At 39.0% G+C, this 23,831-nt stretch overlaps 1 protein-coding gene across 5 annotated transcripts in view; it reads right to left on the bottom strand.

Annotated features, from left to right (window-relative positions):
* The window catches only part of tulp4a (TUB like protein 4a), a 41,487-nt gene that overhangs the window by 10,439 nt on the left and 7,217 nt on the right, over nucleotides 1-23,831 (bottom strand). For all 5 annotated transcript variants that reach the window (XM_042503173.1, XM_042503175.1, XM_042503176.1 and 2 more), the window contains exons 3-9: nucleotides 11,773-11,901; nucleotides 10,584-10,745; nucleotides 9,820-10,000; nucleotides 3,547-3,654; nucleotides 3,183-3,349; nucleotides 1,888-2,112; nucleotides 1,386-1,620 (exon numbers count right to left, since the gene is read on the bottom strand). In XM_042503173.1, coding sequence (XP_042359107.1) covers nucleotides 1,386-1,620; nucleotides 1,888-2,112; nucleotides 3,183-3,349; nucleotides 3,547-3,654; nucleotides 9,820-10,000; nucleotides 10,584-10,745; nucleotides 11,773-11,901 — 1,207 coding nt within the window. The remainder of the gene's footprint in view (nucleotides 1-1,385; nucleotides 1,621-1,887; nucleotides 2,113-3,182; nucleotides 3,350-3,546; nucleotides 3,655-9,819; nucleotides 10,001-10,583; nucleotides 10,746-11,772; nucleotides 11,902-23,831) is intronic.

The following is a 23,831-nucleotide window of genomic DNA, read 5'->3' on the forward strand; positions in this document are numbered from 1 at the left end:
TGGAGTAAATAGATTTTTAATGTGTCAATCTCAAGATAAACTTTACTGGTCACAGCTAATGTGTGGTGTTATTCTCTTGACGCAGCTAATTTCTACCACCTTGATGCTTAAAATCATAACTTGACGCGGCTAAAATGTTTACAATCTTACAGTTTCAAATGGTATTTCATCATGGACTAAATCAGGGAGGAAAAAAAAAGATTCTCAACAGAATGGCAATCTTAGGCATTTCAGGAAATCTACTTTAACAACTTGGAGGCAGGCACCTTCATAACTTTTTCTTTTTAAAAAATGACAGCAGCAACAATGTTCCAACATTTAGACCCATTCGATCCAAACCATTGTTTCAATTTTTCTCTTCTCCCTCATTCATATGGAGTCTGTGAACCGCTGCTGCTCCAGTTTAGGTCAAGCTAATTTATTTGATGGACATTAAAGTGTGAACGTGCTGGAACCATTTCATGGCTGGCTTCATTTATCACTGCATGGGGAGGGTGCGGGTTGATTTATGAGGAACCCAGGGGCCATCAGAGCTTCCATTAAGCAGCTTTTAATTAACATGGGCCCAGTCTGCCCTGTGTGACTAAAACATACTCGCTCTCTGAGTGCCAACTTGAGAAACTCAAATAACTGGAAAAGTACTGGAGCAGGCACATGTGTCTGGGAGGAATGCATTTAGCAGCTGATTCTTTCCAAATATTAAAACATACAAGTATGTTTTAAATAAAACATAGATACACATAGTAAAAAAAAAATTATTTTGGTTCTTGAACAATGGTTCAAATCTAGGTCAGTTTTCAAGAGGGCAGAAACAGCTCATTGAGTAATACATTTGAATATACTGCTAAGAAACAATTTTAAAACTCTTATACTGAATGTACTGACAATCTTTCCCACATTCTCTTCTTCAACACATTTCATAATGAAGAGGTCAATTTTATTTATTTTTTTCATTTATAGATACCTAAAGTATGCACACATGTTGTGTATATATGTGTGTGTGTGTATATATATATTAAAACATTATGAACTGCTGTTAATGCTGCTATTTTTTGTGATATTGAATGCTCTTTGACCATTTGAAACCTGGGAAGGCAATGAACAGCAAAAAGGGATATTGCTCAAAAATTAGCAAGAAATTAGTAAAAAGTTCAAGAAAACTACTGGAAAATTACTTTAAAAAAAAGTAGAAAACAAATGAAAAAGAAAATGACCTGGAAAAAAAGTGCTAAGAATTTGAAAGAAATCTGTAGCATAATTTTAAATATGTATGTATTATAATTGTCAATACAGTTTTTCCCTCCTTTTTTCCTTTTTTCCCCAAGCTTTTTTTTTTTTTGGCTTTTTTCAGTTTTCATGCCAATATGAATGAATTTCAGTTGTACCTGTTTTTCCATCTGTCTTGGGGTCCATAATGACAAACTCTGGACGAAGTTTACTTATTCGTCGGCCTTTGAGGATAGGCACCAAACCTCCTAGGTACTCCAGGTACAGAGTGTAGCAGGGCCCCCCCACCTCCGGGTTATCCTCTGTACGCTTCATGGTACAGTGCAGACGCTCGTTTCCAGCTGTTGGGTAGCTCACAAAATCACGCATGTTGTTGGGATCAGGTATGGGGGGCTGGAAGAGAAAACATTGTAGCATATGTCAAAAACTCATCCTTCCAAGTCCACATACATTTTATTTGAAGTGTAGTGCTATTACAGTTGTTATGCATAACTACACTTCGCCTGGGATTATTTGTTTTTCTAGGAGATAAGTAAGGATCTCATCTCAGTCAAAGGTGACATCTCTGACAGCGCTGGTATACATCAAGTAAATGTCCAGAAGACTTTGCATTTATTTGTATGCTTTTAATGGATCTAGCGCCCTCCTGTTCTGTGTTACCTTGATGGTGGGGACAAAAGCAGTAGTGACGTAAGAACAAAGGCGGGAAGGCATGGTGAGCTTGGCAACATCTTTTTCCTCCTTCACTGCTGTGGCGATGCCCTGCTGGCAGAGTAGCTGCAGGTTGGCAACGCGGTGCTCCACTCGCACTACGTAGAGCGCCGGGCCGCATGCCAAGAACAGACGAGAGTCCCGGTGACCCCAACACAGCGTAGTGATGGGGCGCTGCAGGGAGATGGCAGAGATACATTGGAGAGAAGAAAAGATTACACACACTCGGTTCATCCTTTCAAAATGTCAAAGGGACAGTTCACTTCAAAAACAAAAATACTTATATTTCCTCTGATCTGTTGTGCTATTTATCAATCTAGATTGATTTGGTGTGAGTTGCTGAGTGTTGGCGATATCGGCCGTAGAGATGTCTGTAGTGCTATCTAGCTCCATTGTATTGAAGAGAACTTTCAGTTCATGTACGTGTTACTTTTTATCATTTCACTGGTTACTTCACAATAGACATATTTAGGTATTTTTCCAAGGTTTTTATTCCAGCTAATGGCTTGTTTTTTTAATATCGAACATGCAAAATAAATAAATATTAAAAACATAAGTAAGAAAACTAAACCAGAATCCCCAATGGACATATTCAGTAATCATAACAGGGTTTCTACGGCTTAAGACAAGTGAAATTTAAGACTTTTTAAGACTTTTTTTAATGTTACTCAGAATAAAATGTAGGATAAATTTTACATTAATTTTTGTCCAGTTAAAAAGTTAGACGAGCTACTAAAGTGTTGGTGGTTTCTCTGCTTAACATTAATGTAAGAGGCAAATAGAAGATATTACCAATTCATTTTTAAATTTCACAAAGCATGTCAGAAAAAAAACTATTTATTATACCCTTCTTCCCATGTCACAGCATTTTTAAGATTTTTGAAAGACTGATGTAAGACAGTTTGATAACAATTAAGGCCTTATTTTATTAGATTATTGAATTAAACGCCTTTAAGACTTTTTAAGAATCCACAGGAACAATGCATAAGTATTCTTTGTCCCAAAAAGGAGTTGGAAGAAGTGAGTACTTACATATTTGATAAAGTCCTACCCCTTTTTAAATATTTTCAAGTTATTATTAAGCATAAATTTCCCCTCTTTCCACCCCAGTGTTCTCGCTACATACCTTGATGAAGTCAAACAAAAATTTAACTTAGGACTTCAAATACATAATCTAATCATCTGGGAAGGGAGATAAAATTCTCAAACACAGTTCTGAGTACTGTGATGACTCATTACTTCACCTGCGCTGGTGTGTCCAGTGTGTAGATGTGTTCACCACGAACATTGTAAAACTTAACAATGGCATTCCTGGTGGGGGGAGGACAGGAGGGGTCGGGGGAGAGGAGGGTTCTCTCCATCCCTGCCACTGCAAGGAGGTCTCCCTGCGAGCACCACTGGACCACCACATCTGCAGCAGAAGTCACAGAGGAGGACAATTTATCAAAATGTTGTGCATATCAACATTTGCAGCCACATTTGACAAAAAGATTCCTTGAGTCTGAACTCATAAATAAGTATCAACAAATGAGTGAGAGAAATAATTAAACAAAGAAAGACATAAAGTTGCTGGAATATTTGGGCATCTATGATTAGACACAAACGCACCTTTCAGACTGGTGCGGATGAGGGTGGGAGAGAGGTCGTCGTAGTTGTTCATCAGGCTGATGTCTCCAGAGGTGAAGCTGACTGTCAGCAGTGGTTTCTGGCTGTGCACTGCGGAGAGAGAAAGGACAACACAAACATCTTAAAAAGGCAAAGTGAGAGCAACACAATGAGGTGGCCACTTTTTGAAAGTCTCCGTCTTGTCTCAGAATCGATGGCATTTTTAGACGGTCTTGTCTCGGTCTCAAACAAAGAGAACTAGGGAGTTTATTTCAAGACCGGTCAAAACCCCAACTACTGGGATATCACTAAACTGCCTGTGAAAAAACACAGGAGTGTCGAATAAAGATAGTTCATTTCAGCTCTTAATTGTTTGAATTTGTTTTCTCATATTAAACAAAGGAAGGGGAACCCAGTAGCTCAGTTCACAGAGGCTTCGATTCCGGCCTCTGCCCTTTGCTGCAAACCCTCTCTCTCCCCCTCTCACGTTTCAGCTGTCCTATCAAATAAAGGTAAAAAGCCCCCAAAATAATCTTTAAAAAATCGCATTAAATTAAAAAAAAAAAAGAAAACAAAAGAAAATCCCAACACATAAAATTCACCTCTAAAATGCCTTTTGATCATTATATCCAGAAATTTCTCACATTATACTTACACATGCACATATACAGTATATTGCGTGGTCTTGGTTAAGGTGGTATTTAATACAATGATACATATCATCTGTAGGTGAACAGAACTATAACTTACATATTTATAGTAGGATGTCAATCGATGTCTATCGAGGACTAGTGTTCAAATTTTAATCGCACTTACTAAAATGCAATAATTAATTCTACATCAACACAATATTGGGGTTTAACTTACAGCAAAACATACAGCTGATGTGACATTACTTATTACAGCCAGGATAGAGCCCAACATGAAACACGGGAAGGGCTGAAACGATTAGTCAATGAATTGACTGGTCAAACAACATAAAATCATTGGTCACCTATTTTAACCCTTTGAAACCGGCAAGTTGGCTTTATTTCTTTCAAAATGTGGGAAATATGGGATGGAAAAAAAAGAGAAATGACACAGAAATTAGACAGGAATTTGCAAAAGGTACACAGAAACTACCTAAAAATTAGCGAAAAATTAAAAAAAATAAACACAAAAAAAAACCAAAAGCAAAAGCAAAAGCTTTTCTTTGTCTAATGTGACAGTAAACTGAACATTGTTAGGTTTTGGAGTGATGGTTGGATAAAACAAGCAATTCGATGGCATCACCTTGAGCTTTAGAAAACTATGACAGGCATTTTTCTGACATTTTACAGAGGATGAGAATATTAATATTTGTTTTCAGAGTAGCCAATAAAAAAGTGTGTGTGTGTGTGTGTGTGTGTGTGTGTGTGTGCGCTTATTTGTGAGACCGTCTGTTAACTGCAGAGGTAGTTAGGGGCTGTTACGAGAGAGGCAAGGACAGTTTCACATCCTTGGCAGCTATAATTCATTTTCATTGAGTTTCCACTATGTCCTATTCATGAAAATGCACAATTTCACCAACACACGCTCACGGAAACTCACTGCTGCATTTATAAGTGCAAACAAGTGGCATTCTCTGTCAAAATGCTATAAATAAAACACCTTCAGACAACCACCCATACATGTTCCATTAAAACATCCTTCAGCCTGTCCTCTCACCGAGTCCTGCAATGACCCAAATACCAACTCAAATAAAATATCCACCTCTGCTTTTGACTTTCAGCCCAATACAGTTACTATTTCCCATTAGAAATCTGTTCACAATGGGTTTTGCATTAAATGAGATATACAGAGCGACTGTAAATGCAGTGTGTTGTGCTGTGCGGTGCAGTGATAATGGGTCATCTTCATATATCATGATGGAGAGATCTGGCAGGCGGAGGGAGAGGTGGCCTAGTGTCTCAGTCAGGTTGTTGACTTGAGAGATAATTTCTATCCGGGCCAATCAATTACTATTGACTGGTTTAATTAGTGAGTTAGAGCATAATCAGTGTTCCAGCTAAGGCAAGCACTTTTCAGCTTTACCACTTGGCCCACAGTGAAGTGAGAGGAAAAAAAATAGCACAGCAGGAGGAGGACAGACCCTCACTAGTACAGCCTTAGCAACTGGGACTAATTAGGCTCAAGAGAAAAAGGAGGCAAAAAGACAAAAACAGGAACCAATAAAATGAGGCTGTTCCATGGGCTGGTGTAAACACTGAGATCAGCAAGAGGGTGGGGAAAGCTAACAATGTGCAAATCTTATCTTGTGTGACTGCTCACGTCACAGTGTACCAGATACACACTGGTCATTTACATAATGGCGTCAGAGAGTAATCTCACTGGAAACGCGTCCAGGCTCACTGTTAATTGTTCTTTATTACTACCATCTTATACCTATCTGTAGCCTGTCCGCACAGGAATGCAAATATAGAAAAGCTGACATGGCCTGCATCACGGAGTAACAAAAACATTTGAATCATGACAATCTGAAAATAAGTTAGTTGGAGGAGAATCTACAAGTGGTGTCAAGCCGGGCTCAGACTACAAGAGTTTTAAAATCCTAACTGATATTGGAGTCACCAAAAGATGGACGAATAATGGCACATAATAATAGTAACATTAGGAGGCATAAAAGCATCACATCACATGTTCTCATGTGGAGGCAGAAACAAAACTGAGACCGACGTGGTGCAACAACTTGCTGCAATGTTAACAATGGTTTGCAGCGAGAAAAAATCAAAAGGGATAAATGAGTCTGGATGAGAAAATGGTTGGGCAGATGCCACCAATGCGGGTCTACACAGCTGGCAAAGGACGTCAATATGATGTCAGAAAGACGTTGGACTCTTGAGTTTGACAGATCACAGTTACAGTTTGTAGTAGGAAGTAAAATCGTGTTTATGATATTTTAAATGTACAAACATGTTAGGATTTCACTTTGTGTGGATGTTATTATTATGATGTTTTGAAGACGTTTGGTTTTGGTCTCCATACCTTTCAAATAAATGTTGTGATTCAATGTTAAGATGACATTGAGTTGAGACGTTTGGAAGACATTTGGATTTTGGTTACTTAACTATACATCTTTAAACCAACAACTATCAATGTCCAGGGTTCCTGTGTATTTTTATGTACAAAATTTCAAAACTTTTCCATGACTTTTCAAGGACATTTAATGACATTTTTTTCTTCCTGCGCCACTTGACCAGCTTTTTTCCAACATATAAGATTCAAACTCATTCAAGAGAGAGATGAAATGGAAAAATGAAGACACAAACGTAATGGTAGGCAGAACGTCAAAAATCGACACATATTTGAGCAATGCTAAGTCAATAGCTATTATGCTATATTACTTGGAAGGTTATGCACAAAAAATACTGTAAAAATGTCCTTACACACAGCAAAATTTCCATGACTTTGTCAAAATTTTCAATGATTTTTACTATTTCCATGACTTTTCCATGCCTGTAAAACATGATTGTGAAATTACATGACTTTTTCAGCTTTCCATGAACGTGGGAATCCTGAATGTCATCTGTCATCAGTATTCTAAGTCAACCTGACGCTTCAAACGTTGTCCTGACACTGAATTTTGATCACCTGACATCAAAACCAAAATTCAACCAAATACCAACGTCTCACAATGTTGGCAGTCAGCTGGCGGTGACATTTTAACTCTAAGTTTTAATATCTGTCAACAGTGGTATGCTAGCCTTAAGACCTAGAATGTTTACCATTGTTTGGTAACACTATTAGCTGTTTTGTATTGACGTAATCATTAACATTTTAAATCCTTAATATCAAACATGTAAACTTGTCCAGGGGCCCAATGAAACTCTGTACAGTTCAGGAGGTTTAAAACTGAAACTGTACACCTCAGACGTTACCAGATCTTCTGGGCCAACCATCTTTCCCTCGTTTGTTTGGAGGGGTGAATCAGGGATAATTTGGCCCAAAACTACTGTAGTCTGAGCTCATATCTTGTAACAGTTCCAACAGTTTGGGGTTTTTTTTGTTTTGATTTTTCCTCTGCCCTCTTCTTCTCTCTCTCCTCATGCAACATACTAACGACAGCATGCTGTCAACTGTGCCAACATCACACTCAAGTATTGGGACTATATCATTGACACTGCAGGTACACATATTTTCTTGGAGGAGTTTGGCAAAAAAGCACCATTGAAAAATACAGTCGGAATAGATATACACATTATTTCCACAGAGGCAACTTTTTTTTCACTGTTGTACAAACACCTAGTGTTGTTTTCACACATCTCAAAGAGGTGCTTATTGCCACTTGATTCAAGACAGTCCAGGTTTACCAGGTAGAGGCTGTGACCATCCACTTGAGTACACTGTAAGTGTGTCGCACATGTAGAGTCTAGTGACGCACACCCTTACAGTGACATCTGCTGCTGTTATGACAACAGCTACTGCAGCATTCAGAGCAAACAGGCGGTCCGGTGGAAACGTCAGCCCATTGTCAGGAGAGCTCCGTTCTCTATGTTCCTCCTCCGCCACCTCCTGCCCTTCATCTTTCACCGCAGCCCCCCACCCACCTTCCATTTGGTCACACTCCCTTGTTTTAATGTGTCTCTCCCTCCCCGTCTTCACAACTGGCAGAGAAGTGGAAAATAGTTAGTCACCTTTCCACTTCTGAAGCTTCATTTAATGGGCTGAATCACCTCAGAGATCCGCATCTCAAATTTCTTATCTTTATAACTGTACCCTTCAATTAATACCTTTCGCACCTGAAACCAATAGTTCACTCCCAAAATGCTAATTCACAAGGAAACAGCATGACAAAAGCAACACATGTAGCTTTGATCACAACAGTGTGCAGTGTCTAGCTAAGACAGCTTGCCAAAATCATCCCACTACTGCATGCAGCATGAGTAAAAAGGCAATGTGATTGTTTCAGGTTGTAAGTCTAAATTTTATTTATGAACTAAACAGCTTTTATTAAATGTAAAGAGAACAAAGGCTGCAGCAAGTAAACAAGTATTTGGTGCCCTATACCTCTTTTACAGCAAAATTAGCGCATTTAAGCCGTTTTTTTTAAACACAAGAAGCCCAACTTAAAACAGGTAATGAACTCATTTCCAATTGCCAGTGAACCAGAGCTGTGTACACGGCTCTGCAGCTGATGAGTACACCTTTCTGTGTGTATGTTTTGTTTTTAATGGTGTGTCACGTTTTACATTTTGGACAAGCTAGAAAACAGCATAGTAAACAGTAGAAAGCAGCATGGAGGCCAGTAAAAAATGTTATGGTGGTTACTTCTTTTTTACATCTCTTTTATTTAGTCAATTTCAAACTGAGGGCAGACTAATTTGTAACAATATTCGAGTGCTGCTTGGGCGGAGATGGATGGTATTTTCTAGTGGCCTGCCACTGCATCACACTGACAAAGGGGCTAAAATTAGTGCGCCAACCTGGGTGTTGTATTTCCATCATTGCTGATGGAAGCCAATTGGAGCTGGAGTCGATATATACCCATGACTCCTGCAAAATAATTTGATCTGAGGGTCAATTCAGATTATCACCTTTCCCATTAAATAAAAACAAAAGATGTCAGGAGGTGTGAGTAGCTCTTTTTGTGCAGTGGGAACGGGGCTTTGTACTGGAACATAGTATACAACTTCATGTGCGACTTAACAGGGCGAAGCAGGTCCGTCAAAATAGTCAATTAAACATGACAGAGAGAGTCAACATGTTTTGTGATTTGATCCATTGCATTTCATGACTGTTTTTCTCCTTTACATCCCATTCACAGATTATATGATCTTCATAATAATCTCTGGACTTGAATCCAGACACAGTTTATGTCAACCTGTTTCCATGTCTAAAATATTCATGAGAGCACTAATGACAATATAGTGCAGATCTACCAGCCATAACTTATAACGTCCCCAACTGGTGCCCCTAGCTGGAAATCTTTCCCCTTCCCCTTCCCCTTCCACTGAGAGCGTGAGGAAGAATTAAAGGAGTCGTAAAAGATGGAGGTAAAAGGTGGGAGGAGTTAGACGCTAACAGATGGTCCCACATCTGTGTCCTTCTGCACAGAGGTAACTACGTATGAAACAGCTGGACTACTCTATTCCCTCTGGGCACAAGTCCTTAGCAGGCAGACCTTTATTACTCTCCAGCTCTACATCAGACAATACTCTTGCATGATGTCTATACTGAACATGTTTCAGCCACTTTTTGTGTGCCTGAAGAAGCCACAAAGAGCTGTCTACTCAAATCAAACCCTGTGCAGCAGCTTACCTTGCGGTGCGGAGTAGTCGTCAGAGTCTGTGTCGCTCTCGCTGCTGTCCTCAACCAGGAAACTGGGATAGTTCCAGGACATGCTGACGATGCCATCCGACTCATGCAGCAGAATGTGGGCCAGCATGCGCCCGTGGCAGTCCATCACTATCACCTGTCCATCTGCAGTACCAAACAACACCTTGAGAGAAATAGTAAAAGGGTTATTAGGGAGAGGAAGAAAGAGGACACAATGACAGATATTTAACATTTAACTTGGATAAGGGAAGCACAAAGATGAAAAGGGAGGCACACTTAGAAACAGACAAGGAGATGACAGACAGAGAGCAAAGAAAACCAAGAGAAATGCATATAACATGAAAAACAACTTGGATGAATACACTTAAATAAGATGAAGGTGAAGGTGATGAACAAAGACATATATGCAGACCAAAAGTTTGATGATGTCCAACCTGAGCTGACAATTTAACAGCATGAAAGTAAAAACATGGCCTAACAAACCCACAACACATTCAAGACGGAGGATCGTCGCTGTCACTCACAGATGATCTCCTTCAGGGCCTGTCTCTGCTGTCTGAATGACAACTCCACATACTAAAAGTGGCAAATGATGACTTAAAACTTCTATGAGCATTCAAAGGCTAGCAAGGCGCTGGGCAGAAACCTCGTACCTAGAGGAACTCTGTGGGGTGGGTGGGTGTGGGTGTGTGTGTGTGTGTGTGTGTGTGTGTGTGTGTGTGTGTGCGCGCGCACGTGTGTCTTACCTGCTGGTCATCAGGAGTCCAGATACCACAGGTAATCTGGCTTTCCAGGTTGATCTCGGAGGACCAGTGTCTCTGTCCGCTGACTGATCCCACCAGTACAAAGCCGTCACGGTAGGAGATAAGAGCCTGGGTGCCATCATGGGACCACGTGAAGTCACTCACCTACACATCAGTTTAAAGAAATGACGATAATGAGATGCTGTGGCTTGATTATTAAAAAGCGGGGCTGCAACTAATGATTATTTTCATCATCATCAATATTCTTTAATATTAAGGTGAGGATTTGCTGTTTTTTTTCTCATGAGAGTCAACCGATAATCTCTGGAAAATTCTGATAACCATTTTTTCACAATTCTCTAGAATTTTATTGACAAAATCATTATTAATCAAAGTAATAATTAGTTATAGCCCTAAAATACAATATTTATCCAGCAAAAATGAGAAACTGGTATTTAATTAGTTATTTAACAATGTTCAAGTGTTTTAGGTGCCCTAGTATTCTCACTTGCAGGACCCTAATAATGGCAAAGATGAGAATTTCAGGAGCGTGGGATCCCAGTATCGACAGCGACCACAACCATCAGAATACCATAAAATAAGATCAATTAAAATACATGCCCTACTGCAAACTGTTAATTGTTCAACTGAAATAATGCCTGCCCCAGTAAATGTCAGTATAAATAAATACACATGAATGTAATAAAAGAGCAGAGGCGCTATTGTATTGGCTGTAAAACTGTACTGGCCATGTATTTAAAGACAGAGGCTATTGTTTCGACTGTCATCTACTAACTAAATTGATCACAAAAGATCAGATGCTGTCAGAATGTGTCAGACTGAGCTCAGCTGATGACACTGATTGATGGATCAGATCTTCCCATCGTACGTCACTTGACAGTTACTATTAAAAACAGCACGTGTAATGTCACAGTTCGTTTTCCAGTTGAGAAATGTTGGAGGCAAAATGCTCAGTAAGTCACAATATGATGGGAATATGCAAAAAAATAGAGTGCAACCTTAAAGGGATAGTTTGGATATTTGAAGCGGGATTGTGTGCGTACTTATTTATAGGCAGTGTATTACATACAGTTGATGTCAGTACGCACACCCACAGTTTGGAGAAGCAGGTCGAAGAGCCACAGCGGAAGATAAATTCATTTATGTCTCATTTCTGTGTAATGTGTTTTACCTGTGCTCCACGGTCATTGACCAGCTCCACGGACCAGCGGCCCTCATACTGGATCCAGACAAAGATCCCTCCATCTGTATCACAAGTGGCCAGTTTCTGGAAGGGCTCATTCCACCGCACCAAGACCACCTAAAATACACGGAGAAAAACAAATGAGAAGGAAGAAGAGAGAAAAAAAACAACACCTATCCGTTTCCTTATAACGGCCATTGTTTGTGACACTATCAGTCTTCTCGAGTAAGAATTATTTTCAGAGATATGCAAATGAACTAATTCCAGATTGTGATGTGTGTAGTGTGGCTGGCAATGAATTAAGCAGTGGCCTTCCTGTGACACAGCTTTGCCCTTTTAACTACAACAGATCATTTGAGATTATTAAAACAACACACTGCCTTGTCAGTGTGTCCTTGATCAAGACTCCTGCATGCACACTCACTGCAAGTCGCTCTAAATTGGGGCGTCAGCTGAAACGCCTAAAATCCAGAAAGTAAAATCCAAGTTCCCACATTTCAATGAGCTAAATTTAGCATCGAACCAGCTGAAAATATATCACAAAGTGGGTTAACCTCATTTGAAAAAGTTGCAAAGGAGATGCTTATATCCAGAATATTACAGACAACCAGATTAAATGATTTAATCTCTCATCAGAGTGGTGTTTAACTATACCAACCTTTAATCATGCACATTGCTGAGTGTCCCTCCTTTGTTTGTTTGTGGCTTTGTGGCTTTTTTTGTTTGTGGCTTGATATTTTTATTCTTGTTTTACGAAAAGCATTTAATATGTCTAAATATACATTTTGGAATTAAGAGGAAATCTAATCTGAAAGAGAAAGAGACAGTAAAAGATACATAATAGTGCACTGATACATAAATGACCCAACAGAAATATTGTGGTTCGAACATCATATGCAAAATATGGCTTTCTGAATTAGCCCAGAGGTCAGAAGATATAAAGATGGATCATCATTAGCGTGAGGAATGAGAAAAAGAAGTTGTTGATCGCTGGCAGAGCAGCACAGATCAAATTGTTCATAATCTCTTTCTTTGTCAGTGTCACCCATTACAATCTCCAGCCAGCCCCCTCCTCTCGCTGTGTGTCTGTCTGTCTGGTCTTCTGTAGCGTGACTCAGCCTATTCCCAGAGGAATAATCCCGAGCAGGGAGCAGCTCTGCTCTTGCTGAGTGAAGCACGTGGGCTGTACACGCTCAAACACACAACACAAGGCAGGTTTTAGTGGGGCTTACGCTCTCTGAGTACAAGTCCAACAGATCAGTTGCTGAGACTTGGATAAGCCAGCTAGTCTTGCACTTTCCCCCCCAAACAACACCATCCCCCTCCTCGCTGCTGCACAACGAACACGCCGTCCGATCTATTCACGGTCCAGTAAAACAGGTGATACACTGTGTTAGAGGTCGACTGATATTGGTTTTTCAGGGTCTATACAGATCATTAGTACTTAATGAGACTGATAACTGATATTTAGAACCGATATGTATTTATAATAAAAATGAAAATATTTCTGTCGAAATTTAGAATTTGGAATATAAAAAACTCCAACACAAAACTTTGTTTAAATGCTTTTAGTAAATGTCTAATCAAAACTGAAACGGTCAGCATCATATACAGCAAGTTCCCTGCAACTTTTTTTTTTTGATAAAGTTCGATGAAAATTTAATTAAGAAATGAATTAATAAAAACACCTCCCTGAGGTTTTACAAAGTAAAAGTTCCTCCCGTGCTGACTTTCTTTGCATGTATTGCAGACTTACCTTTTTTATTAATTAATTTTATCTTCTATCTCAATCTATGTATTTTTTAACGCTGATACAGATAATCAGCAAAATGCCAAAAATCGGCCAATAATCTGTCAACCCCTACACTGTGTTCAATCAAACATTTAATATTCCTTTGAGAGGAGAAAGTTAAAGAAAGATCACAGAAAACCAAAATAAGTAACTATTCTATCCCTCTAGCTGTGTGCTCTACAACATATTTAACTTCAATATTAGGCTGCTTAAACTTGTGATTGTATCACACAGTCAAGGCCACATGTTTAAAGAATGAGGCACAAAAGTGCACAAAATATTGTGTTTTTTGACCTTATTCCCAAAGAGACAATATCCCTACTAAAGGGTTTACATGGATAATGAAAATTAACATTCCACTAATATTTCTGTTTGGATGCAGCCATAAATACTCCGATTAACCTGCCCTATCATGTTGTTTATCACGTCAAAATATGAAAAAAAAAATTTTTTTTCCACAGCTTCCTCCTTTTATATCTTCATCCAAAACACCTTCTTGTAAAGTTTTGTGTAACCACATGTGCGCATATCCAAAGCCTGTTGATATCAAAGTTTTTCAGAATGTGTAAAAGTAGGGTTTTTTCTCCTTCTGACCTGAAATGTGGGCTTTTCTTTTGGGCATGCAACTCTACCTCTAACCAGTATCTATAACAACACAGACAAGAGGCTGTGTGTCACAAACTGCAGTAAAAACACTGATTAAGATGCAGATTCTAAATGCGTTGTATATGTGTCCAAAGAATGCTCCTAAAATCTGAAAAATACTGACATATCCAACATGTCTTTATCAGAAATGCTACATTCAGAAAAATGCCTAATGCAGAATATCCAGATGGACTACACTGTCTACATGACCGGTATCAAAATCAGAAAATTGTAACATTTGGAAAATTAGTGGATAATTCCTGTGAAGTAGATGTATTTGGTAATAACAAGTTAAGCTCGGCAGGTGATTGATTGATCAGTATTTTGCCCACAATGAATAAAAAGAATACAGTCTCTGCGAGTGCAGGTGTCCTGCTTGTTTTGATCCATGCCACAACAGATACAGTGCTTAAAGATTTGGAGCTGTGTGCACTGCCATTTTTCATGACTGATCAAATGATTACATCATACTTTTGCTTTGCGGGAAAAACTCTGAGCATCCAGACACAATGTTGGGAAATTAGGAGACAAACTGCCAAATAAGTCACAATAAGGGTGATGTGTGTGTGTTTTTGTGCGCATTAGTTTAATAATCATCAGTACATGATGGCAGAAATCCCAAACAGCTTTTGTCCAGGTTCTACAGTAACTTATATACTAGGCAATTTTAGTGTCCTATACACAAGTGATGTGTCTATAACTGAAGTTTGAACAGCAGTAAAAGAAAATTATTTGAACATTTTCAACATCACTGCTGAGCTAACTCCAGTTACCAATCACATTTATACTGCCGTTTCCCAACAAGTTCCTCTTAGTCACTGTTTTGTGTATTGATAAATGTCTAAAGTGTTAAAAGACAGGGTTATCCTTGGTGAACTTAAAATGATCTGCCCCACACAAACATGTTTATATGAAAACATCATGTGCAGCCCTGCAGCATAATGACTGAACAGTAGGATTCATTGCTCTCCTGGCCATGCTCCCTCGGCAATACGGTGTCCTGTGAGCCAGATTTACTGTGTTTTCACTCCCTCTCCCCTTGGTATAAATCCTAATGTTGCTCTATAGGTGTGTCTCAGCTGGCAAACAGCAGGAAAGAGGACACAATGAGACCTGGCCTCTTGCAGGTCTGCAGCTAAGGTCTCTAAGTCATTCTGACTGAGTTGACCATATTCACGCACCATTAAGAAACGGCCTGCCATTTATCATTCAGCCACAGCTGTCACCTGATGCAGCAGTGCTCAGTGGGTGCAAAGCTGACAAGCTTCAGCAGTATTGTCAAAGATAACAAATTTCCATGCTCAAGGATCTCATTGGCGGAATACAAATCTGCCTTGTTACTCCACTCGTGCACTGTCTGCAACCTCTGGTGAGCAAAATGGATTTTCCGGATGGTATTATACAACCTCATTCAGCACCAGCCAGCGTAGACATGTGGCTTTAGATTAGGTGGTTGCTCCAGTCTACAGAATTATAACATAATTTATACACTTTACATAAACTAACAAAGAATGGCCGAAATAAAAACAAAAAAGAAAAAACTAGCATAAGGTTTACACATGCTGCGTTTTGCACGTGCACGCTTTTCTTCAGCCTCATAGAGGTGAGAATAATCTGTATATGTGTGCGTGTAAATTTAGCTCAGCATGAGATTAGTGTGAGCTGGTCAGGCATCCCGCGAGGGGGACAGCTGAGCACCTCGCTGTGACGCAGCGATCTGAGAGATCAGACGTCACATGGAGACAGACGTGATAAGAGTGAGAAGCCACAGGACAGCGGGGGGCGAAGGGATCACGGGCAGAGAAGGCACATGCACATATGCAAACACATGCAGACGGAAAAAAAATCTTCATTGATCATCACGTGTTGCATGGTCCCCACAAATACTGACAAAAAATGTCACTATGCAGCGCTCAAACACCAACAGTCAAAGTACCTTAAATCAAGATTTAACACAATTTGACATTTTTAAGATGCAGCGCGACTGAAAAAACCTATATATAGCCAAATGATTCCAAGCCGGGCAAACCCATTCCTCGTGCAAGGAGGAGAAATTACGTGTTAATGATCCCTTTAATTCTGCCCTTTGGCCAGTGCATGCCCATTGACAACTTCTCCTTGGGAAGTTGGCACCGTCTTCACTCCTGCAGTGTCTTGCTGTTGTCATTGCAGCCCTGGCCTCTTGCTGGGACTTGGAGACTGGGAGCTGAGCTGACCCTAGCAACTTCACTGAGAAGAAGAACAAATCAAATCAAGGGACAGCTTTGGGTTGCATTGGAGTCAGCAGAAGTGAGAGGACACTATGACAGTGCGGTGTCACTGTGGTGCAGTCGTGAGTGCATGGGTCCATGGCAACACTGGTCCCTGGCACGAAGGACTTTCTCTTTGCAAGAAGGTTACGAATGAGTAGGCTGGACTAGTAGATCAGGAAGCTGAAGATTGTTTTGTCACAGTTTTGAAACCCATCTTGTTTTTGTGTCTTTGCTCACATCATAACTAAAGGACACTACACACTGTAAGCAAAATAAAACTGAAGTACACATTTACTTTCTGTATGTAAATCAAGGGGTGTTATCATAAAAGCGTTACACCTAATAAAAATGTTGTCTTTATAGTCCAGCATGACAAATTTGGATTGCAGCAGGGCAATACCACATGCATCAAAACAGACTTCTCCATCATAAAAACACAATAAAAACACATACATCTGATAGCAGCTAGAAAAATACTGAATGAAAACTGTCGATCCCACGATACACACTGTATGAAAAGCTGCTGGGATATCTTGACCAATACATGAAATATCATTGAAAAGTCAAGACAACCTGGCCAACAATAAAAATCAGATACAGGGTGTGCAAGCAACAAGGATAGACTCTCCGCCTTCCCTCCACAACCCCCTCTGTCTCCTCTGATTCTGGGTCTGACATGATATTAAATCGGACGCAAAACTCAATTAAAGAAAAGCGCTGCGCTGTGCTGATACAAAAGCAAGGAAGCCAGAATGGGCAAAGGAGTGATTTGCAGCGTGACAGAAAGGGCAATGGGACGGGACCCTCAGGGGAGGTAGACTCTGAAATGTTTACGAGCAGAGCAATCATGTGATAAAACCATAATCAATGACAATATCTGATAATAGTAATGACATTAGTTTTCACTGGGTGTGATGCAAAGCAGCTGCAGGCAAACTGTGTACTCTTGGTGATGGGAAAGTGGACAGACTGACTTGTCTGTGGTGAAAAATGCTTGGAAATCTTGTAATTTATCATTTATTGTGTGTAAATTACTTGTTTACATTTGTTGCTATGCTGTACTGTATGCTGAGAGTTGAGTAAATTACTTATTTGGTACAGACTTAACATCAGATTAAATGTAATAAAAAAAGATTAATAAAATGATAATTATATCCTGTTTACTGTACAGGGTTGCCAAATATTTTCAAAACGTTTCCAATGAATTTTCAAGGACCAACAATTAAATTTTCACAGTGTAATGACAGTAAACAAAACGTCACACATTGATGCATATGCCAGCTTAATATCATCAGCAGCTATAGAAAATAAATCTGCCGTTATGTTACATTACATGGAAGGTTATCCACCAAAATTTACCTTAAGAAATTTCATTACAAAATTCCACTTTTTTAAGTAAGTTACTAATTCTATGTCTTTTCCAGGCCTGGAAAACAAAATAGTAAAGTTCCATGACTTTTTCAGATTTTCCAATGACATACAATGAGTGAATAAATTGACAACTAGAGAAAATTGTTTAAAAAAAAGTACTGAGCTTCCTTGAAACACAAGCAGCACACATAAATAAGCACACAAAAACACAAATAAAATGAGCAATCTGGTGCTTATATTTTGAATTTTTTGTTTTCTGTATAGACTGCAATGAGGAGCTTTTATCCAGCAAACAACTCTAAGACAAAGCAACCTAAGTTTGCAGACATGTCTGCCTGATCCCTGACTATAATCATCACTCACAGCAAAAAGAACCTGCACTGCACATGCCACGCTGGCCCTCTTGGAATATTTCCAGCGAGCAGACAAGTACACCTGGATCTGAGGAAGCAGCCGAGTCGGAGTGTTATGCAACATGTCCTCTCCAAGGATGGATTAGCACACTAAAGCCATTTCTAGTAAGCACATTTGGTGAGACCATTTTAATGCAGTGATTGGGTCGTGCACTCTTCAATCCTGAGCAGGGCTTCTGATGTCAAGAGGTCAGATGAGAGAGCAGAAAAAATGCTCAAAAAGAAGACGTGTAAACTCAGGTAAGTGAGCGGGACCGGAGAGGGGAGTATGAACAGAGCAGTGGTTCCCAACTGGTCCAGGCCTCTGAGTTCAAATTTCTCCTTAGTCATTAGTTCAAGGTTCACACATAAGAGAAATACCACATATTCGATTTTATCTGACAAAAAATAAATAACATGTGGGCTTAAAACACGCTGAATTAAAACATACTGCAAGAATATGGTGCAACTGGTTAAAACCTAGGGTGTTTCTAGGATTTAAGGACATTCGGGGCAAAGCCTAGACCTCTGTAGGAAAAAAAAGAAAAATCACAAATTAAAAAAAAAAAAAGAAACATGCCAAGTTTTATTTTTTTTTAAAAAGTGATTTTTTTTTTTAATTTTACCATTGTTGGTGATTTTTTTCCATTTAAATTTTTTGGGGGATTTTTCAAAACATTTGCCTCTTTTTTTTATTTAAATGTTTTTTGATGATTTGGAAAAAAAAAAAACCTTCGGGCCTGCCGAAATAAAAATTACTAAAATGACACCATGTATCACAGCCAAAACTTTAATAACAGAATTATCCCTGGATTTTCATATTTCCAATTGTCCTTGAACCGGTCACTTGGGATGAACACTTCATGCATTTTCCCGGAGTCTCTCAGAGAGGCTCAAGGATAAATAGCCAGTTTTTCACAAACTTGACATGGTTGTGGGTCACTTGCATTCCCACCAGTTGGGAACAACTGTGATAGAAAGAGGAGGGGGATGGAGAATATGGTGGGGATGGAAGCTGAGGTGAGGAAGGTGAGGTGGAGGAAAACTGAGGTAAAAATGAGGCAAAGTCCATTAAAAGTAATGACTTTACTCCAACTTCCCTCAGCTTGAATAGCAGGAAAAACAATGCTGCATTCTGCCTGTCTTGCAATCCATTATTATGGTCCCCATTACGTCTGAACAGACAAGTTAGTTGCACCGCACCACAGAAGTCATCCTCTTCCTCCTCACCCGCACATTTAAAAAGAACTGTGCAGGCCCCAGATCAGTGCTGGTTCTTGCACAGGCCATCTAGCAGAGATATAAACTGATTTATTTATGAGGCTTTGCCCGGAAACAACTTTTAACGCATGAAAACGTCACACAGCACAAGTGAAAAATGAGACTCAGAGAGGGAAACGAAGTGGTGGGGTTCAAGAGATTCAGATCTATCAGCTTTAGAAGAGTGCATATGAGGCTTGAAAGAAAAATATTTTCAGAGGACAAAATCCCAAAGAAGATGCACTGTATTTTCAACCTACATGGTGAAGTGGTAAACACGAGCTGGTGCCCTGGGGTCACCTGTCCCTTTTGGATTAGGGCCTTAGACGCTGCCTTTGGGCAACAATCCATCCATAAGACTCGTGGGAATGGCAGCGAGGTGCGTTTGAATAAATGTTTTTCACCAACATGTCTGAGCAACAGTTTCAGCAGTCATGCAAAACATCTCATCCATCACTTAAAAAGGGGTTTCAGTCACAACAATTCAAAAACACAAGGACACTGTGCTGCAGACTTAAAAAAGGATGGATACTTCTAGCAACCAAAGTGACAACATCCCCCCGCGAGATTGTCTTTTAATGTTCTACTGTACTTTATTACTGCAACTAACTTCATGGAGCAAATATCGCATTAATGTTGCAGCAGTAGGGAGGCTTTTATTATATTTTTTGATTTTATACATCTAAAACATTGGAAAAAATGACCTTACAAAAGTAAAAAAAGAAACAAATGCAAAAAACTGATGACACCACACTGAATGTCAAAAGTAGCATTATCAGAGCAGTGGATATTTTCACCAGAATAAAAAGTACTTCCCTAAAGCATGTATGTATGATTGTACCGTGAAACAAATAGCACAGCTAGCGGTTGACGGGATTCTGACAGACAATTTGCCAAAACTCTGTGTTGCGGCCAACATTTCCTTGACAACATGCTGACAGTCATTGTCAAGCCTGTCTCGGACGTTCAGCTCTCATGGAGAATGAATGGACTCCTAGTGACTATCTGCTCAGTCTGTTCAGCATCTGAGTGCGTTGTAATGGAATAAAAAGCACCGAATTGTCAAAAGAGGCGCTGATCTATTCTGATGCACGTCCCAGAGGGACAACGCTGCAGCAGCTCAAGTATAGTCACATAGAAAGACGCAAAACTTATTGCTTTCATCTATTTTCAATTTTGTTTTAAGTGAAGTGCAACTGACACGACTGCTGCTGAAAGGTCAGTAGCTCTGTTTAGAAAACAATATAAAAATAGTATCAGGACATTTGAGGCCAAAATTTTCTTTTAATACAACTTTTTTATTTGTCTGTCTGGTTGATTTATTTTTAGACTAAAAAATACAGTTAAACTGTTACTTTGTGTTGTAATACAAAGTTGTGCAAGAGCCATAATGTGAAACTCTTTCACAACAGAACAGAGAGGGCTGGGCAATTATATCAATATTGTCATATCAGATTAAAGATTGTCTTAGATTTTGGAAATTGTAATATTGGAAGTGTTGTATTTTCCTGCTAAAGGCTGCAATGCAATAAAGTGATGTAATTTTCTGAATTTAAACTGTTCTTGCTGTTCTATTATTTTCCTTTACGAACTTATTATATCCACATTACTGACTATTATTTATCAAAAACCCCTCTGTGTAAATATTTGGTGAAAGCACCAATATTCAAACCTGCAATATCATTGTAATATGGATGTATTGAGGCATTTGGTCAAAAACATTGTGATATTTGATTTCTCTACATCACCCAGTCCAACATCAATTCCATCAATCTAACTATTGATCACCTTCAATCAGTTTGAAACAGAAACCAATAAATTAGTCAGGTTAAGTAAATCAATGACAAGAGTACTGCTGAAATGATTAGTCAATTATTCAATCAACAGAAAAATAATCAGCTAATGTTTCAATTTACTAATGAATCGCTTCAGTCAGTTTTCATACAAAAATGCCATTATACCAATTTATTTACATCGGTGGAACCTGGATGTTAGTGGGATTTGAACAACTGGACATAAAGAGAAGCTATCTGAAGAAGCTCTGAGACATGATAATCAGCATTTTAAAAACTGATAAAGCAATAAAACGTAATGTGAATCGCAACTTTAATGGGATCAGATGGGATGGAAATATAGTGCTGCAGGTATTGAATATTGGATTTTGGACTACAGTAGAAAAAAAAATGTTTGTATCAAGTTTTGTTCATCAAGATAATTGTCACAAATGAACAGCATTTTGATCATTTTTGAAGCATAAGCAGAAGTAATAAGTTAATGTTAAATGGCTATAAACGAACGCAACTGCAGTCGCATGAGTTCAATGTTACCACCAGAAGGAGGCTGTAAAGCCGTGTTTGGCGCGATGATGCCCTGATGTCTCATTTAGCCACTTGTTGGCAACCGCCATTGTGAAGAAGCTTAAAAAAATTCACAAGTGGGGTATTTACTGACATACTTCATATCATAGTACAAAACGTGAAAATCTCTTAAGCTTGTGTTAAACACAGACCTCATTTCAGGCATCTAACCAAAAACATATTTATTAAACCCATTGACGTAGAGAAGAGGGAAGAAGGAGTCCAAAAATGCTAATTCCCACAAAGTATTAGGTATTCCTACAGCACTCCTTTTAGATATGTGAATGTGTACCTCTAAGTTGATATGGAGTTTAAACCATAACAACAGTGTGCTGACTTGACAGTAACTTCTATGAGCAACCAAGCTACATGAAAATCACAAAGCATTAAATACAGAGTAGTTTTCTCCTGACGCTGACTCTGAAAGATGGCTGTGGGAGACAGAACAAAAGGAGCATGGCACCACACACCTTGCTCCCTTTGAAGCAGTTACCTTGTAATTACCTCTCACCCTGGCTGAAGGGGAATTAGACGCAGAGGAGGACAAACCTTAATCAGTGATGTACTACAGGCCCTGGCCCTGAGAAACCTTTTCATTATCTAAGGAGGATCATGAGAGCCTTCAGAATCGGTGCTACAGCAGGACAACAGCTGAGTTTCCCTTGAACACCGGAGGCTTTTATTCAAAGTATCTTGTAGACTAGAGCCGTAATGCATTCACTTGTGAAAAAAATAGCAGAACAGAAAAGTATGGGGAGACTCTTAAGCTGTCAGACATCGTTGAGTAGAGAGCAGACAGATAGAAGACTGCATTTCTGACCGTATTTCTGCACTGCCTCTGAGTGGATAAAGGGCTTGATTTACACTTGAGTCCATCCCTCATTGAAAAAAATAAAATAAAAAATGGCTCGCAGCCATTGCACTACTATGGTAGCAAAGTGCATTCACTTTAGAAGAAAAATAGCCCAGTTTTTCTAAATAAATGAGATTATTATCTTAGAATTCTAAAAAAAAACTTTCAACGGAAAAAAATCTGCTGAAGTAAAGGAGCAGTGTGTAGGATTTAGTGGAAACTAATGGTGAGGATTGCAGATTACAACCAGCTTAAACTTCTCCCGTGTGCCAAGCATGAACTCCCGGTTAGGATCCTTTCAGTGTTCAGGAGGTTTTCACCGGGAGCAGAATTATGTGCAGAGGTCTCCTCCTCTCCAAAACAATCAGACAAGGTGATTTAAACTAGTAAAAACACTGAAAAAAGCAGTTTGGTGTTAAACAATCAGTGTTTTTCTCAGAATTCTAATAAGTTTTCAGGGGAAAAAATAATGAGATAATTGAATTTAGAAAAAAAGGTAAATTAACTAAATTATTAACTCATTAACTCAGTAATATAAAAGCAGATTTTTTTTCTACATGAAAAATTTTCTCAGAATTCTGAGACAATAATAATTTGGAAAATAGTAATTTGGAAAAACAAGAATTCGCTAAATTATTAACTCATTTTTTTTTCCAGAAAACAGAAGATTTTTTTAATTCTGAGATGATAATCTCATTTATTACAATAAATAAATACATTATTTTTAAAAAAAAAAAACAGGGCCATTTCTTTTCCAATGAGGATGTAATATCATTCTATGGTAGTTCAATGAGTGCAAACCTCTTTTTAAATCATAGCTGGACTCAATTATAAATCAAATCCTTTATCCATCGAGAGGCAGTGCAACACTAAAGAAATACGGTCCTCTACCCGTCTGCCCTCCTCTTAACAGATGTCTGACAGCTTAAGATCTGCCCTCTACTTTACTACATTGCCTGTATTGGGCCGAGTCCAAAAAACACATCCATTCAGACGCTGGCTTACATTAGAATGATCACAGGACACTCCGGTCTATACATCAACAGGAATAATGGCCAAACTTAAGGATGCTGGCATGAGTATTGATTTTGGCAGGACTAGACTCTTACAGGATGAGTTCATGTT

Source organism: Plectropomus leopardus, chromosome 16 (assembly GCF_008729295.1).
Source record: "Plectropomus leopardus isolate mb chromosome 16, YSFRI_Pleo_2.0, whole genome shotgun sequence".
In the NCBI taxonomy this organism is placed as follows: Eukaryota; Metazoa; Chordata; class Actinopteri; order Perciformes; family Serranidae; genus Plectropomus; species Plectropomus leopardus.